Here is a 15618-nt window from a genome sequence, read left to right on the forward strand (position 1 = left end):
CGCTGCAGCTCCGCATTGTCTGACCAGGAGCATCATCTCTCAGAACCTCAGTTTTCCCATCTGGGAAATGGGGATGGTGGAGGGAGACGCCCCCAGGCCGCCGAGCGCTCGGATCGCTGGGCAGCTCCGGTGCCCAGTGCGGGCCTAGGGACCCAGAAGCCCTGGCCCCGGCGGTGGCGGGCGGCCCGAGGGGCGGGCCGGGGGCGGGGGCGGCCGCGGGGCGGGCTGGTGGCGGCCTGGCCAGGCGGCGGCGGCGGCGGCGGCGGCGGCGGCTGTCTCCCGCGTCACAGCGCCAGGCGGCGGCGGGGAGATGCGGCTCCTGGCGCTGGCGGCGGCCGTGCTGCTGGCGCGGGCTCCGGCCCCGGGTAAGGGCGACGGGCTGGGCGGGCGCGGTGCGGGGTGGGGGCCTGGCCGCCCGCACCGGGAGGCCGGGACTCGGGGCCTGGAGGGGAGGCCCGGTGGCCCCCTGCCCTCTGTCACTGTCGCCGGCGCTCTTACACAGCTTGCCGCGAGCTCGGCGGGGGATGCCCGCCTGGTGTGGTGGTCCCTGTCCGGGACCTCGCCCAGGGCTCCCGCGCTCGCGCAGAAACTCTCACAGCAGGCCCGGGTCCTTCCGAGCGACAGGCATGGGAGGGGAGATGGAAGCAGGGGCCGGGCAGCCCCTCAGTGCTCTTGAACTTCTTCCCCAACAGTCAGGACTCACTAGTGTTGGCAGGTTCTTCTGGGCAGCAACTTCCCTTTAACTCTGCAGAGTTGGAAGGCAGGAGGAGGGGCTGGACCTGCCCTGGCCAGGAGCTCGGGAACTGGGGACTTGGTCGTGGGCTTTTGAGGTGACCAGGCCTGAGGAGAGGGGCATCTGGAGAGAGCGGCCCCTTTCTCACAGCACCCTGCTTTGGAGAAGGCTTCTCTGCCCACCCTACAGCTTTCCACTGGGGTTTTGCTGCTCCCACTGGCAAGTTGCTGAAGAACTTCCTCTCTTTATTCCCCAGGGCCCTGTCCAACTTCCTCAGGGCAGTAAGGACTGCACTGGCGGGAATAACAGTGGTAATAAATGTATCAATGGTGCACTTTTCCTGTACCAGGTGTAGTGTCACGTGTTACCTCTTTTACTCACAATACTTCAAATGAATAGAGAAAATGTTTACACAGCCAAATATTTCAGAAAACACCAACTTGGTGATCTTGCCATAACCTCTGAGAGAAATGCTACCATTGTCCCCATTTTATAGACGAGGAAACTGAGGCATAAACCCATGAAATAACTTGCTTTAAGTTACTACATTTATAAGTGGTGGGGCTGGGATTTGAAGCCTGGAAGCTTGGCTCTGGAACCTGTGCTAATAACTGCTAAGCAGTGTTGCCGTTGTTTTGTACGTTAAGTAATTTTCTAAGGGTTGATCAAACTACTGAGTAGTGGAGCTGGCATTTGAGCCAGCATAGATCAGAGTCTGAGGAGGGACTTGGATGACAGAGGGAAGAAATCCATCCATTGTCCCTTGGCTGCAAGTGCTGCCAGGCTTCCAGTGAACTTGAAATCAGCCCTGTGGGAAATGCACTTTTTCCCAGTTGTCACTGTCTTGGCTGGGATAAGAGGATGTTTTACTGAGATTGTGGGGCCAGGACAGCTCTCATTGTCAGCCTAGAGTAGCCAGCAGCCAGCAGGATGCAAGGGTGCGCCAAGGTCCTTTCTCCCCCAGGCTCCCAATGGCAGGTGCTGTTGGAGTGGGTGTGTCCAGAGACTGGCTCTTTCAGAGGTAATCAAGGACACTCCCATGTCTCCAGGAGCACTCAGGAGAGCTGGAGTTTGGGATCCTTTTGAGTCTGTCTTTGCTGTGCCCAGGGCCACCCCTCAGATAATACCAGCTCCTGCATTGGCGGCACGCACCACGTACCTCGCCACTCATTTTCTAAGTGCTTCACCCGTAACTCTTTGTCATGATCCTGCCAGACCTACTTTATACACACACCCAGTTTCCTAACCACTGCACTTTTCCATCTCTCCATTTTGGGGTAAAGCAGAACCTCAATGGTCACCTGGTACCACATTTCATTTTACAGAAAAGAAAACTCACATGCAAAATATTTACTAAAAGCAAAGCTGTAGTCCAGAGTGGTGACAAAGGGTTGTCTTTGAAGCTAGATTCAAATTCCAACTGTGCAAGCTTGCACAAGTTGCTTAGCCTCTCATTGTTATTTATAAAATGGCAATAAACAGACTATGAGGATCAATTGAGAAAATGAATCTTAAGTGTATGGAACAGAGCTTGGACTAGAGTACCCAGCAGATGTCAGCCTCTATCATTGGGCAAGGTGGTAATTTTGTCCTAGATACGAACCTTTTTCAGGTGCTGGGCTTAGCACAAACGAATCACCCATGGGCTGGTGCTTAGTGATCAGAAGACACTGGCTCCTGGTGCCATGGACTTTTAAGCAATACCTGGCTTCCTGAAGTGAAGTATAGTTTCTTCAGGCCGAGAAGTGTGGGGCATAGAGCCACCAGTATACTCCTGGCCAGGTCAGAAGTAAAGAACTCTGTCTGTGCCCACTCCTGTGTCCCAGGTGAGGCTATTTACCTTGTTTCTGCTAGAAATAAGACTTTACAATGAGTAGGTTGTATACTATTTAGCTACACGGATGTCTTTTTAGGCTATTTTCAGGGCTGTTAGTTCTTTTCATGACATTATGCAAATGCAGTCAAGGAGGTTAGGCCCTTAACTCTTATCCACAGGAATTTAAGATTCACTTAACAAGCATAGCAGCTATGTCATTTGTGGGAACCAGTGCAAAATGAAAATGTGAGGCCCCTTGATAAAAAAAATAAAAAATTACTAAGATTTCAAGGGAGCAACAGCAGAGACTAAACCAAGTGTGGAGCCCTGTGTGTCTGCAGGTCGTGAGCCCATGAAGCCCACCCTGGTAAGAGGACAGTGTGCATGCCACTTTCTAGTGCCCCACTACCTTAGCTCTCAGGGCACACAAAATAACTATTAGCTGTACTTTAACAGTGTTTTCTCACAATAGCTTTGTGCTCACCAGAAGAGGTATCATTTTCCCACTGTTCAGATGAGGAAACCAAGGTTCGGAGGGCATCACGCTTATTAGAACCAGGTTTCCAGCCCAGCGCTGCTGCATACCAGCCCCCAACTCTTCACTCAGCCCCACCAAGCCACTGCTTTTGTGTCTCATTGTGTACCTCAGCTTCCTGGGAAGGTGCAGGACCATAGCATCCCGGTACCCAGCCCATGTGGGGTGCCCAGGACTACCAAGTAACAGAGCATGTGCTTGGCGAAGGAGTGGGGTTCACTGCAGCAGGAATCCTGTCCCTGTTCACTGTATCAGTGTCTTGGGGTGGAGAATCCTCTGCTGAGGCTCATGTGCAGGTGGGGGTAGCTGTCTGGGCCACAGTGGGGTTCAGTCCACCAGGGGACACCGATTTTTCCATTTCTAGCTTGTTCCTTTCCTCCTGCCTCAGGACCTTTGCACAGGTCAGACACTCTTCTATGAAGGTCACTCCTCACTGCTGCCCTGAATTTTATTTTATTAACGCCAACTGGGCCTTCAGGTCATGGTCATATCCAATAGCCCTTTCCCTGGCCTCCAAGTCTAAACCAAGTTTTTCCATGATTTTCTTCAGCCCTGCACGTTTTCTTTTATAGTATATGGGCACTATTATTGCATTCTCCTATGTCTTTTTCCCAGTGAAAGGCTGCCTTACCCACAGGATTGCCAGCTCCACAAGGCCAGGAGTGTTGCCCCTTTTATACAGTACCTGCCACATGGGGCCTATGCTGGAGAGAGCAGGAACTCTGGGTGGGAAGGTAGAATGTTGGGGGAAGGGATCTACCTTCACTTCAGTTCCCTACAATGCAGGGTCACAAAGCAAGAAGTTAAATTCTTCTTTGGGCCAACTTTGACAATACTCCTCCCCAGACCGTAAGGGAGCATCTACTCTACCTGAGCTCCTCTACTTTTTACCTGGTGGAGAAGGGGTGAGTGACCCCATCCTAGCTTGTCCATGTTTTCTCAGCCCCTGTGTATGCTGTGTCATTCAGACTGAGATTCAGAAAGGGAAGGGCTTGGGCTCGTCCCAGGCCTCTGGACATTGTTGTGCCTCCTTCCCACAGTCCTGACTGCCACTGGTGTTTCCTCACTGAGGCTTGTGGGGTGGGGCAGACGTCTGACCCCCTCTCTCCACCCCAGTATTGAGATAAATATCCACTGGCTCACACTAGCCAGGGCCTGATCCTCTGCCTGTGTTCCCTCCCTCCATCTAGACTTGTCCTGCTCACAGCTGGTTTGAGTGAGTGTGAGTGCCACCTTTGCTGGTTTAAAGCAGCCATCTCCAGTGTCAGGGGAGAAGGCTCGTCACAGGCATGGGGACCCTATGACCTGAAGTCCCCGTAACATCACCTATGCCATCGTGCTGAAGGTGGGCATGAATGTATCTGAGCTGGTTGGTAGCCTTCCCATGAACAGTTTGTTCCAGCTACTATGACGAAGTCCCTCAGGTCTGGTGGCTTATACAACTGAAGTGTATGGTCTCACATTCTGGAAGCCGGGTGTCAGCTAGCTCTCTCCCTGGCTTGCAGGTGGCTGTCTTCTCTCTGTGTCTTTACATGGTCCTCCTTCTGTGCATGTCTGTGTCCTAATCTTAAAAGGACACCAATCGTCTTAGGTTAGAATCCACCTCAATAACCTTATTTTAACTTAATTTCCTCTTTAAAGACCCTGTCTCCAAATATAGCCACATTCTGAGGTGCTGGGGAGTTAGAGCTTCAACATATGAGTTTTAGGAGGACACAGTTCAGCCCACAGTAAGGGTCTTCACATCCTTCAGTAGAAGACAGTGATGTTTGGTGCATTTGTAAGAGAATACCGGGCAAGATGGAGGCAGAGAGTTGTGGTGATAAAGAAAAAAAGAAGGCTCCTCTTCTCCTCTTCTCCTTCTCCTCTACTTCAATCCATTCTCTCTAACAGGAGTCTCCAACTGGGCCTGGGCTGCAGAAGTGGAAGGGTTACTAGTCTCCAGGATGGAATCTGGCCTCCCGTGGGGGACCGGAGGGAGCACTTGGCACATTCTCTTGGTTTCAGTCACTATAAATAATCCCTCCTTCTTGCAGCGTTAATAGGAGGAGCCTGGGGCCTGGGGTCCCGGCTGTGCTCTCATCCCACCCATCTTGTTTCAATTTCCTGCCTTCCCCATTTCTCCTGGACTCCACTGGGGAGCTCTCAGGGGCGGGATGGGGCTGACTTCAATTCTGAGAGCCAGCTGCTGCATCTCTGCTGCTCTCTCCCCCGGCCCAGCCCCAGCAGCTGTTGGAGCTGGGTCAGCCTGGTGTCTCCAGTTGCCACATTCCTCACCAGGGAGCACCCACCTTGGAGGTGGTGTGGACATGGGGCCTGAGCAGTCCAACTTATTTAATGCAGTTTATGGGCAAAGTGTCTGACAGGAGGGCAAGCTGCAAGGGGCATGCTGGGGCCAATTCTTCTTTTGCCCTAGATGAATGACTTCTGATGACAGTGGGATTGTTAGTAGAGAGCATGTCCCTCCCTTGGTTTCCTGTTGATCTGTAGTTCCCAAGGAGCTCACTGGTCCAGCTTTGTCCCTCATTGCTGTAGACACCGAAGACCTCATACCTGTCTACAAGGACCTCAGAGTCCAGCTGAGCATGGACCCTTTTCTTCTGAGTTTACTTCCATACATATCAGAGATGTCAGCGTCTAAACCCTGGGAATCTGTGAATGTTGCCTTATAAGACAAAAGGCAGCTTCTGAGTGTGATTAAGTGAAAGATCTTGGATTATCTTCAAGTGCCCTATGGACTGGTGCCTGTTTTGTAACAAATGAGAAAGAAAATCAAAGAAAATTGACTCGAATTATCTCTCTCAAGGTATTCAGTTTAAGTCAGTAGCAGAAGCCATATCAGAGGATGACCTATTGCCTGGCTTTTTACAGTGAAAGATATTTGTCCCCCTTCCCTGTGCCACGGGGCTGCCCCTTTGCTGACCCACACACAGCCTCTGTGTGGAATGTTTAGGTCTTTCTTTTTCCTTCCTCCTTGCTTACCTGCAGCACTAACTGGAGTCAAAGCTTTTGGTGACCTTGACGTTTGCAAAACTAGAAGGTGACAAAACTAGTTTGCAAAACTAGAAGGGGCTGAAGGATGTGGCTTGGGATGACTGGGGGTTACTTTCTTGTGCAGGGAGGTGGGCAGTGAATGGCCTCCTGGAGTTGTGTACTGGGCTGTGCCAGAGTGTGGGACCTGGTGAGAAGATAGCCCTGATTGAATAGCAAAAGCTCTGGTCATTCTGGGCAGGGTCCTTTCCTGGTCTCTGCTTGCCAGGAGAAGCTCTGCCCTGCCTGGGAGGTCCAAGCATTGGCCTGGCTGCACTGCACGGCCCAGGGGGTGCCATGAATAGTGTCTCCTGGGAAAAGACAGTAGGGCTTAGCCCTTCCCAAGTCTGCTGGTTGGGATGGTTGGGTGGGTGTTGGGTGGCTCCATCAAAGGTCAGCTTAGAGGCAGAACAGTGGTTGGGAGTAGGCAGCCCTTGGGCTGGTTCTAAACTAAGAAACCAAAGGACAGGAAGTAGTGTACTGGACCTGGAATTCCAAAGCATCTTTTGGGGGTGATGGAAGGGTCTCTCGTCCCTCCCTGTTCCTGGGGTCCAATTGTTCTTTATTTTTGCACATTAATTCTGAGACCATGGGCCCTGAGTCAAGGAAGAAACTGAGCAGTTCCTGTCGTTTAAGCTCAGTGGTACTAGTTTAGCACCTCGCTGGCCATGCTAACTGACTCCACAGCTTCCTAACAGTCTGCCCTGGTTACAACTGAGATAGCTGACAAGCCATCAGAGAGGGCAGCCCTGCCCTGCCCTGCCCCAGCAGCTCTGACCCTTGACATTGCTGACGTCAGGCTGGTGACAAAACCAATCGAAGCCTGTTTGGGGAGGTGAATGGGGGGGCAATGGGGGATTGGGTGTGAGGTAGAAATTTTCAAGAGATGACAAAATCCAAATTTTTATGTGAAGTCTCCTGAATTTTAAATGCCAGTGACTGAAAAAATTTTGCAAAATACTTCTAGGCCAGGCAGTCAGTGTTTGGCTTCCCATGTGGATGATATGGACCCTGTAGGTGAGAAAGTGGGACCAAAGGAGACTTGCCCCAGAAGAACCCAGCCTCTGGCATCAGGAGGGTGGAGTCCCAGTATGGAGGGGGGCAGGCACTGCTGCCTCTCTGGGCGTGCAGAGTGCTAGGACACTCATGACCTTGGGCATTTTTCTGGCTCCTTGACTTTAAACTGTCCACATGGGATGCAGGGCCATCCTCATCTTCTCCATTCATTTTTTTCCTTTGCAGAGGTCTGTGGAGCCCTCAATGTTACCGTGTCCCCGGGGCCTGTGGTTGACTACCTGGAGGGAGAAAATGCCACTCTCCTGTGCCATGTCTCCCAGAAAAGGCGGAAGGACAGCTTGCTGGCTGTGCGCTGGTTCTTCGCACGCTCTGACTCCCAGGAGGTCTTGATGGTTAAGATGACCAAGCTCAGGATGGTTCAGTACTACGGGAATTTCAGCCGCAGTGTCAACCGGCAAAGGCTGCATCTGCTTGAGGAGCGGCGGGGGGCGCTCTACAGGCTCTCTGTCCTGACGCTCAGGCCAGCGGACCAAGGGTACTATGTCTGCAAAGTCCAGGAAATCAGCAAGCACAGGAACAAGTGGACAGCTTGGTCCAACGGCTCCTCAGCGACGGAAATGAGAGGTGAGGGGGCATCCATCCCCCTGGGGAGAACGTGGGGTCAGGTCAGTGGTCTTCCCTCCAGTTTCCATGTAGGGACCCTGGGTTGGCTCTGCTGGGCTAGAACACACCTTGTTGGCCTCAGTGGGCCCCAGCCGTAGGAGGCAACCCTGGGGATAACATCAGCTCTTCGCCTGGACACAGTGCAGACATGGGAGTGAGGACAGAAAGGACCAAGTGAGTGCCCCCATGCCTCCCAGCCTACCCCCTGGGCAAACCTTTGTCCTGCCCAAAGGTTGGATCAGCTGTGTGCTGTCACAGATGAACAAGGCTAGACACTAGTCATAGGGGTCATGACAGATTTTATTCAGTAGTAACTACTGCGTAGGGAAGAGAGTCCAATGTGAACTGGTCTCAACTCTGATTTGTGCAGAAGTAACTGAGCGTTTTAAAAGAAGAGTGAGGCAGTGAGGAGGGCATGACTGGCGGTGGGGGGGGGACTCAGGAGAGTCAGAGAAGTGTAAAAACTACACAAAGCAGGGCGGCGCCTGTGGCTCAGTGAGTAGGGTGCCGGCCCCATATGCCGAGGGTGGCAGGTTCAAACCCAGCCCCGGCCAAACTGCAACAACAAAAGAAAAACTACACAAAGCAGCAGGCAGGGATGCTCGGTAGATGTAGCACCCATGGGGGCTTGAAAACATGCATGTAGGTCCCCACGTTCCCACGGAGCCTGGAATATGAGCTCTCTGACTTGAAGTGTTGGCTGGAACAGTGTGTGCTTTTGCCAGCCTGGAATTTTCTCAGGCAGGCACTTTAGCTATGAAGACTTGAGCTGTTAGCAACTAGAAGATACCTCTCGCAGTTTTATCAGCATTTTTTATTGTCCACTAAATTGTATCTTTGATTGTTAAGAGTTTGTTCAAGTATCTATAGGGCAAGGTTGAAGCTTAGTTAAGAAGGGGCTCTGAGGAGCCTGGCTAGAGTTTGGTTAGGGAGAGAATTCTAGTTAGTGTCCAGCCCCCAACTCAGCTCTGTGGAGCTGCGTTAGCTTTGGCTGGGAGTACTGGGCACCAATGAAGGGGGCACCTGTTGGGAGGTCTTCTTGTGGACTGTTGGGCCTCAGAGCAGAGCGGCCTGGTGGCTCTGATCTGTCACCCAGTGGAGCTGATCCAAGCTCAGCCAACAGCTTGCTGAGAAATTCATCAGGAAGCGGGCAGAGCACCAGAGGTAGCCCCCTCCTTCATATAGATAGATAGGAGGTGGGCGCTGTTTCTGGAATATCTTAACCACCAAGCATCATATCTGAGGGTTGTTATTTTTTATCACCAGTGTTCTATTCAAGAAGATACTTCTCGCAATTTTATCAACATTTTTTATTGTTTACTAAAATTCTATCTTGGATTGTTTTAAAATTGAATTTAGTGTGGCATAAGATCAAGGGATTATGAAGTAAGGGTGATAGACGCAAATGGGAAGAACTTCTTATTTTGTTACATGGTAATACACGTATAACATTAGATGCCTTAGAGATGTTGTTTTGATAACATGTTTTGAGGCATACAACTCAGTTGTGAAAGGTCTTTTTAATGTCCTGAATAAAAAAAAGGACACATAATGAAATAATTTATATAGATAGTCATTAAAGTAGTCCAACTCGTCTTTGGGGTTTGCTTACTGTAACGTTCGTAAGCACAGAATGATGCCTTCACTAAAATGTTGTGTATTTTTTCTTCGTTGGCAAATTAATTCAAGAATACTGATTACTATTAGTGCAAAACGCATTTTGGCTTGGAAAACAAAAAGTACACTAGATGGCCGGCGACTGGCAAAAAATTCTACTTTGACTATCACTTGGCTCTGAAACACAAGATCTTATATACAAGGTGGCCATACAATTTAAAATTGCACACGAACTTTACGCCCACCCAGTAGAAGTTTTTTTCTTTTTTTTCCTTTTGTCTTTATGTCACAGTGTATTCTGGAGTCCTACACTAAAACTCTTGGCAGTGACAATGTTCTGCCCAATAGAATATATAAAAAGGTTCACAACTTTTCAGTTAAGAACAATTGTCCAGTTTGTTATTTGATGCGAATCTACTTTCAGTGAGTGCAGCTCCCCTAGAACATTTATTTGGAGCTTGCTCTGAAAACCTGAGGTCGTTTTTAAGACTTGCTGGAAGTAAGCATCTCTTTCCCATCGGCCCCACCCTGCTGCTCCCATTTCTCATTCTCACCCCCCACCCCCATCTCCCCTTTCTTGGACTCACTGTCTCTTTTCACCTTCCTCTTTCCGTCCGTCTCTCCCACTTCCTCTCCTGGTCCCTCTGACCTCTCCCTTGGAAGTGGTTCTAATCTGTCCACAGAGCTCTGCCTCCCTCACCATTTTACTCTGCCTTAGCCTCTGGCCAGGGCTATAGTTTGCTGAGGGGAAGATTCAAAACCTTAGGAAGCAGTGACCTTACCTTCTAGAATGTTCCACTTGTCCTTCCGGGGAACTAGTCCAAGGCATTAAAGAAAGGTAACCCTAAGTAAATGAAGTAAATGGCCTAAAACCAGACTGGCTTGTTTAGGTGGGAGCGTGTGGGGTGTGGGCTCCAGGCTGGGCAGTGTGTGAGCCTTGGCCACCTGCCCTTCCTGGGCAGGGACAGGCCAGGCCTGTGGCTCCAGCATCCTCCCCCACCCTCTCCGGGCAGCTTTCTTGGGGCCCTGTGCCTTCTTCATCTCCAGGACCCTGGTTTTCCTTAATCTTCACCTCATGTTAATAGTTGTTATGTGGAAAACAAAAGCAAAACCCAACAACAATGAGAAGTTCTGTGGCAAATATGCTTGGTTGGAATGTTAAACAGAAACTCTCATGGATGTTTTGGGGTGTCCCACTTCCCATTCCCCAGGCCCTACAGTAGCATTTTTTCCCCCTATGTTCATCTTGCTCCCCTCCTTTCTGCAGGCATCTCCAGCCACCCCCAGGAGAGGGGAGCTTTCTTTGGGATTTCCTTTCTAACACCCTTTGTCCTTCACCACAGACTTAATCATGGTCTCTTTCCTGCAATGTTCTTAAAGTGAGTTAAAATTGCTTGTCTTTTGCTACAAACTCCTGGAAAGAAAGGCTGGCACCTGGTCTCATCTCATCTCGCTATTGGAGTCCCTTGCTCAGCAAGCAGAGGATGGCTATGCCAATGTATGTTAAGACTGGCTCCTATTATTTCTCCTGATTTCCATATGTTGGTTGTTTTCCATGGCAAAAGTAACATCCTTCAATTATAGAAAACATAGAAAAATACTGACAGGATTTAAAGAAGAAAATAAAAATGACATACCATATCTCTACTCAGGCACAACTTAACATTTAAGTGCAAATCTTTCCAGTCATTTTATGCAATTGAAAATTTAAAACCAAATTTCAAAGTATCTCAAGAACGGAAAGACAAACACTATGTGCACTCACAATTAAATTGGAACTAACCAATGGATAAAGGATAAAGGGAAGTAAAATGCAGTGGAAATCAACTAGGAGGAAGCGGGAGGGAGAAGGGCGAAATCCTCCCTGATGGGTGCCATGAACACTATTTGAGTAACAGGAACGTCTATAGCCAGGACTCAAGCATTACAAAAGCAACCCATGTAACCTACAATATTTGGACCCCCTTGAAATTCTGAAATTAAAAAAAAAACCTAAATTCAATCTTACTATCAATACTATTCTGTGACTGGCTTTTCTGACATGACTAAATGGTGTGTACATATTCCCTTATTGCTAAATCTGTTTCTGCAGGGCAGTGCCTGTGGCTCAAAGGAGTAGGGCACCAGCCCCATATGCCAGCCCTGGCCAAAAAGTGCAATAAATAAATAAATAAAATCTGTTTCCATATCATAATCTTAATCCAGAATAGGATTCCATGATATGGATGGACCACAATTTAGTTTCCTAGTTATTGTTATTGGGCATTTAAGCTGCTTTAAACCCTTCTCAATATATCCCCGTGAATAGTCTTGGAAATAAGACTTAACATAAGTCTTGGAAATAAGATTGCTAGGTCTGAATGTCTACCCAAGTTAGAGATGGGTACAATTTCAAGAAATGAATTGATCTCTAAAATAGTTAATAAATTTATTAACTATTTAATTTATTTATTAACTATTTATTAATTATTTAATTTATTTATTAACTATAAATTTATTCCCACCAGCATTGAAAATGCCTTTTCCCCACGGATTTGTCTACATAATTGTAATGAGTAATTTTGTGTGTCAACTTGACTGGGCTAAGGGATGCCTAGGTAGCTGGTAACACGTTATTTCTGGGTGGGTTGTTCCTAGTTCTCTGGAGAACCCTGACTAATACAATAGAATATATTTCTGAAGAGGATGATGTTGATGGTGATAATAATGATGAATACCCACAGAAGTGCCTGGTACACAGTTGCTCCTCACTAAATACTTGGTGAATGCACGAAACCCTCTTTGCTAGGTGGCTTCGGGTAGGCATGACTTGGGAGACTCCCTTGGCTATTCCAGTCATCCATCCTGTGTGAGGTCCCATCCATCCTTCTTCTTCTTTCATTATTCCTTCTTCAAGTTAGCCAGCCCAGGAAAAGCTCTCCCACCTGTGACATCCTGTAGCTTCTGTTTCAGGTATTGTTGACATAACACTGTGTAGTCACTCCACTGTTTTTGTAAGTGCTGTGGCACAGAGTAGATGTCAAAAAATATTATACATAAAGAATCAAATGATGCAAAAACTAACATGTTAAAGTCTCCCACCCATAACCTGACATCCTCAGTTCCACCCCCCCCAACCCAGTTATTATCAATGATTTGGCTTTCTTTCTTTCTCTTTCTTTCTCTCTCTCTTTCTTTTTTAAGACAGACTATCATTTAGTTGCCCTGGGTAGAGTTCTGTGGCATTATAGCTCACAGCAACCTCAAACTCTTGGGCTCAAGTGATCCTCTTGTCTAAGCATCCTTATTAGCTGGGACTACAGGTGTCTGCCACAACACCAGGCTAGTTTTTCTATTTTTAGTAGAGACAGGCATTGCTTTGCTCAAGCTGCCCTCGAATTCCTTAGCTCAGGTGATCCACAGCCTGGGCCTCCCAGAGTGCTAGGAATACAAGCATGAGCCATAATGCCTGGCCTAGTTAGATTTTTCAAGTTCCCTCTCCTGTAACATGACTGTACACATGTATTTTAACAGTAGGGCATGTGTTACTTTATAAGTGTTGTTGATGATAATATACGTATTTTTTTATAACTTACAGAAAGACAATTCCAAACTGATCCAATCATTCACACGGTAATGGACACTTAGGAAACTCTTAGTTTTTCACTAATATGAACAGTGCTTCAATGAAATCCTTGTACATATTAATATTTCCAAGTGTTTCTGTTGGTTAGATTCTTGGAAAGGGAATTGCTAGGCTTAAGACTATGCAACTTAAATTTCTAATGGACAATGCCGAAATGTTATTGCTGCAAAGACAAATTTATACTCTGACCATCATTGTATGATAGTATCTGTTTCCCTGAAGCCTACTTAACAATATATATTATTAATATTTTCCATTATTTATTACAATGATGGGAAAGTATTTCATTGTTGTTTTAATTTTGATTATTATGCTCAATACAATACAATGCAGTTTAATTTCTGTTGTTGTTTGATGGTTATGGACAGCAGCTCACTAATAATCAAATTAGTGAGGTAGAGCATCTCCTCATAGGTTTTTTGACTATTTAAAAAATTTCTTCTGTGAGTTGCTGTCCATAACCATCATCGTCCATAATTGGGTTGCTGTCCTTTTCATATATGCATATTTGTGTGCACGTTTTTTGTATGTGACTTTTGAACATATTATTATTTTATTTTTAGGTATTTTATGGGTGATTGGGATATACCCTGTCCCTCTACACACAGACACATGTAGCTTTTAAATGGTATTGCTGGTATACAGGAAAGTTTGGCTTTTGTTGACTTATATTTGGTAACATGAGCTATTTCATTATTTTGGATAGTCTTTTTCAGTTGCTTCTCAGTGATACCTGTGAATTCATATGTCATTACATTTTCTAACCACATTGCTTTGGCCAGCACTTTATAGGTAGTAAGTTATCCGTCTGTACTCTTTTTGTATGAAGCTACTATGAATTCTAACTTTACATTTGGGTTTTTTCCTTGACCCCATTTTTCCATCTAGCCTGAATAGCTACCCTTGGGGACTGTCAGTTTCCCTACTAAAAAGTTAGCTTTGAGATACTCATACCTTTTTCATGATCCCTGCTATAGACCTATTAAAAAAGCAATTGGGGGAGTAGCACCCGTGGCTCAGTGGGTGGGGCACAGGTTCCATATACCAAGGGTGGTGGGTTCAAACCCAGTCGTGGCCAAACTGCAACAACAAAAAAAAAAAAATAGCCAGGCGTTGTGGCGGGCACCTTGTAGTCTCAGATACTCGGGAGGCTGAGGCAAGAGAATCGCCTAAGCCCAGGAGTTGGAGATTGCTGTGAGCTGTGTGATGTCCTACCGAGGGTGACAAAGTGAGACTCTGTCTCAAAAACAAAAACAAAAACAACAACAGCAAAAAAAACCAATTGGGATCTCGCTGATAATATCTCTTAGTACTTTACCCTTTCCTTTTTTAATTTCTTAAAATGCTTATTTACAAATCCATTCCAGATATCTGTCAGAGATAGATGAAAATTCTATCAGCCTATAATTTTTATAACCTAATTCCCTACCTTTTTTTTTTTTTAAACCAAGACACTTGCATGCCTCTAGTCACTTGGCACCTTACCAGAATTTACCAGAATTTCTCACTTTTCACTTGCTAGAGTGTTTTTCCTGCTGTGAATGGTCATCACTTAAGGTGAGAGGCTCTTCTCTGAGGAAGGAAGGGCTGAGGGTGTGGTGAGTGAGCCTGCTGGCTGTACAGATCAGACTGGGAAAGCTTACCTGCAGGTGTTGAATACATTAAACCCAGGGACGTTATTGGGGTGCCACAGTCAAATTGTTGAGAACACTGATCAAAGTCCCTAGCTAGGGGCTTTAAATTGTTTATCCATGTTAGAGTGGAGTCACGTCTTTTATCACAACAGCCGCCCATATCACTTATGCTTTGATTAGCTTTCTGGAGTGGGAGAGAAAGACAGAGAGTTACAAGGGGCGTCCGGGGATTGTGGGATTGTGCATAACCTGCAGCCTGTTTGATTCAGGCTGCAACCCTAAAATGGTAACGAAGCTGTGCTCATTAGTCACATGCTTGTGATGTGCTCCACGAATGCTGTGCAGAAGACCCAGAACTAGACCAAATTAATAGCCCATCCCAATGTCGGCAGTGTCACCCGCTTTACAATTGGGATCTCCCTGATAATATCTCTTGTTGGTGTCAAGTAGGTAGGCTCTACCTGCTTTCACTTTCCCCCCAAATCTAGGTATGTCCTTGAGCACATGTGTGTGGTGATAAAAGCATAAGGAGCAAATTGTTGAAGAAAGAAAATCTGTGGTCATAAATGAACTCCTGGCGGCACTCCTGAAACCGTGTAGCTCAGAAGTGGAGGCTGTGTTAACAATTCACAGCCAGCAAGGCATCAGCTGCCAGTTTATGTTTTCACTGTGCAATTTATTAAAATATGGCAGAGAACTGGGAAGTTTGAAGAATGGGCAAGCTTTCAATTTGGGTTTATCTGTGTGGGATTTGGCAGAGGTGTTGTTGGTGTCATGTAGCACAAAGGGATACACAAGTGGAGGAGGAAAGCCTGAATCGCTGGAGGACGGGGGAGCCAGGCTTGGCCTACTTTAGGGAGTCTCATACCAGCTGAACTTGTCACTGCCCTTCGTGTTAGGCAGAGGTAAAAGGAAAGGCAAAGAACGAGATGAAGTATAGAAGTTTCT

At 47.2% G+C, this 15618-nt stretch overlaps 1 protein-coding gene across 1 annotated transcript in view; it reads left to right on the forward strand.

The window, feature by feature from the left end:
- The first annotated feature begins 226 nt into the window (after window positions 1-226).
- The window catches only part of VSTM4 (V-set and transmembrane domain containing 4), a 99372-nt gene continuing 83980 nt past the window's right edge, over window positions 227-15618 (forward strand). The window contains exons 1-2 of the mRNA XM_053586008.1: window positions 227-365; window positions 7357-7755. Of these exons, the coding sequence (XP_053441983.1) occupies window positions 311-365; window positions 7357-7755 (454 nt within the window). The 5' untranslated portion in view covers window positions 227-310. The remainder of the gene's footprint in view (window positions 366-7356; window positions 7756-15618) is intronic.

This window comes from Nycticebus coucang, chromosome 3, assembly GCF_027406575.1.
Source record: "Nycticebus coucang isolate mNycCou1 chromosome 3, mNycCou1.pri, whole genome shotgun sequence".
NCBI classification, from domain to species: domain Eukaryota; kingdom Metazoa; phylum Chordata; class Mammalia; order Primates; family Lorisidae; genus Nycticebus; species Nycticebus coucang.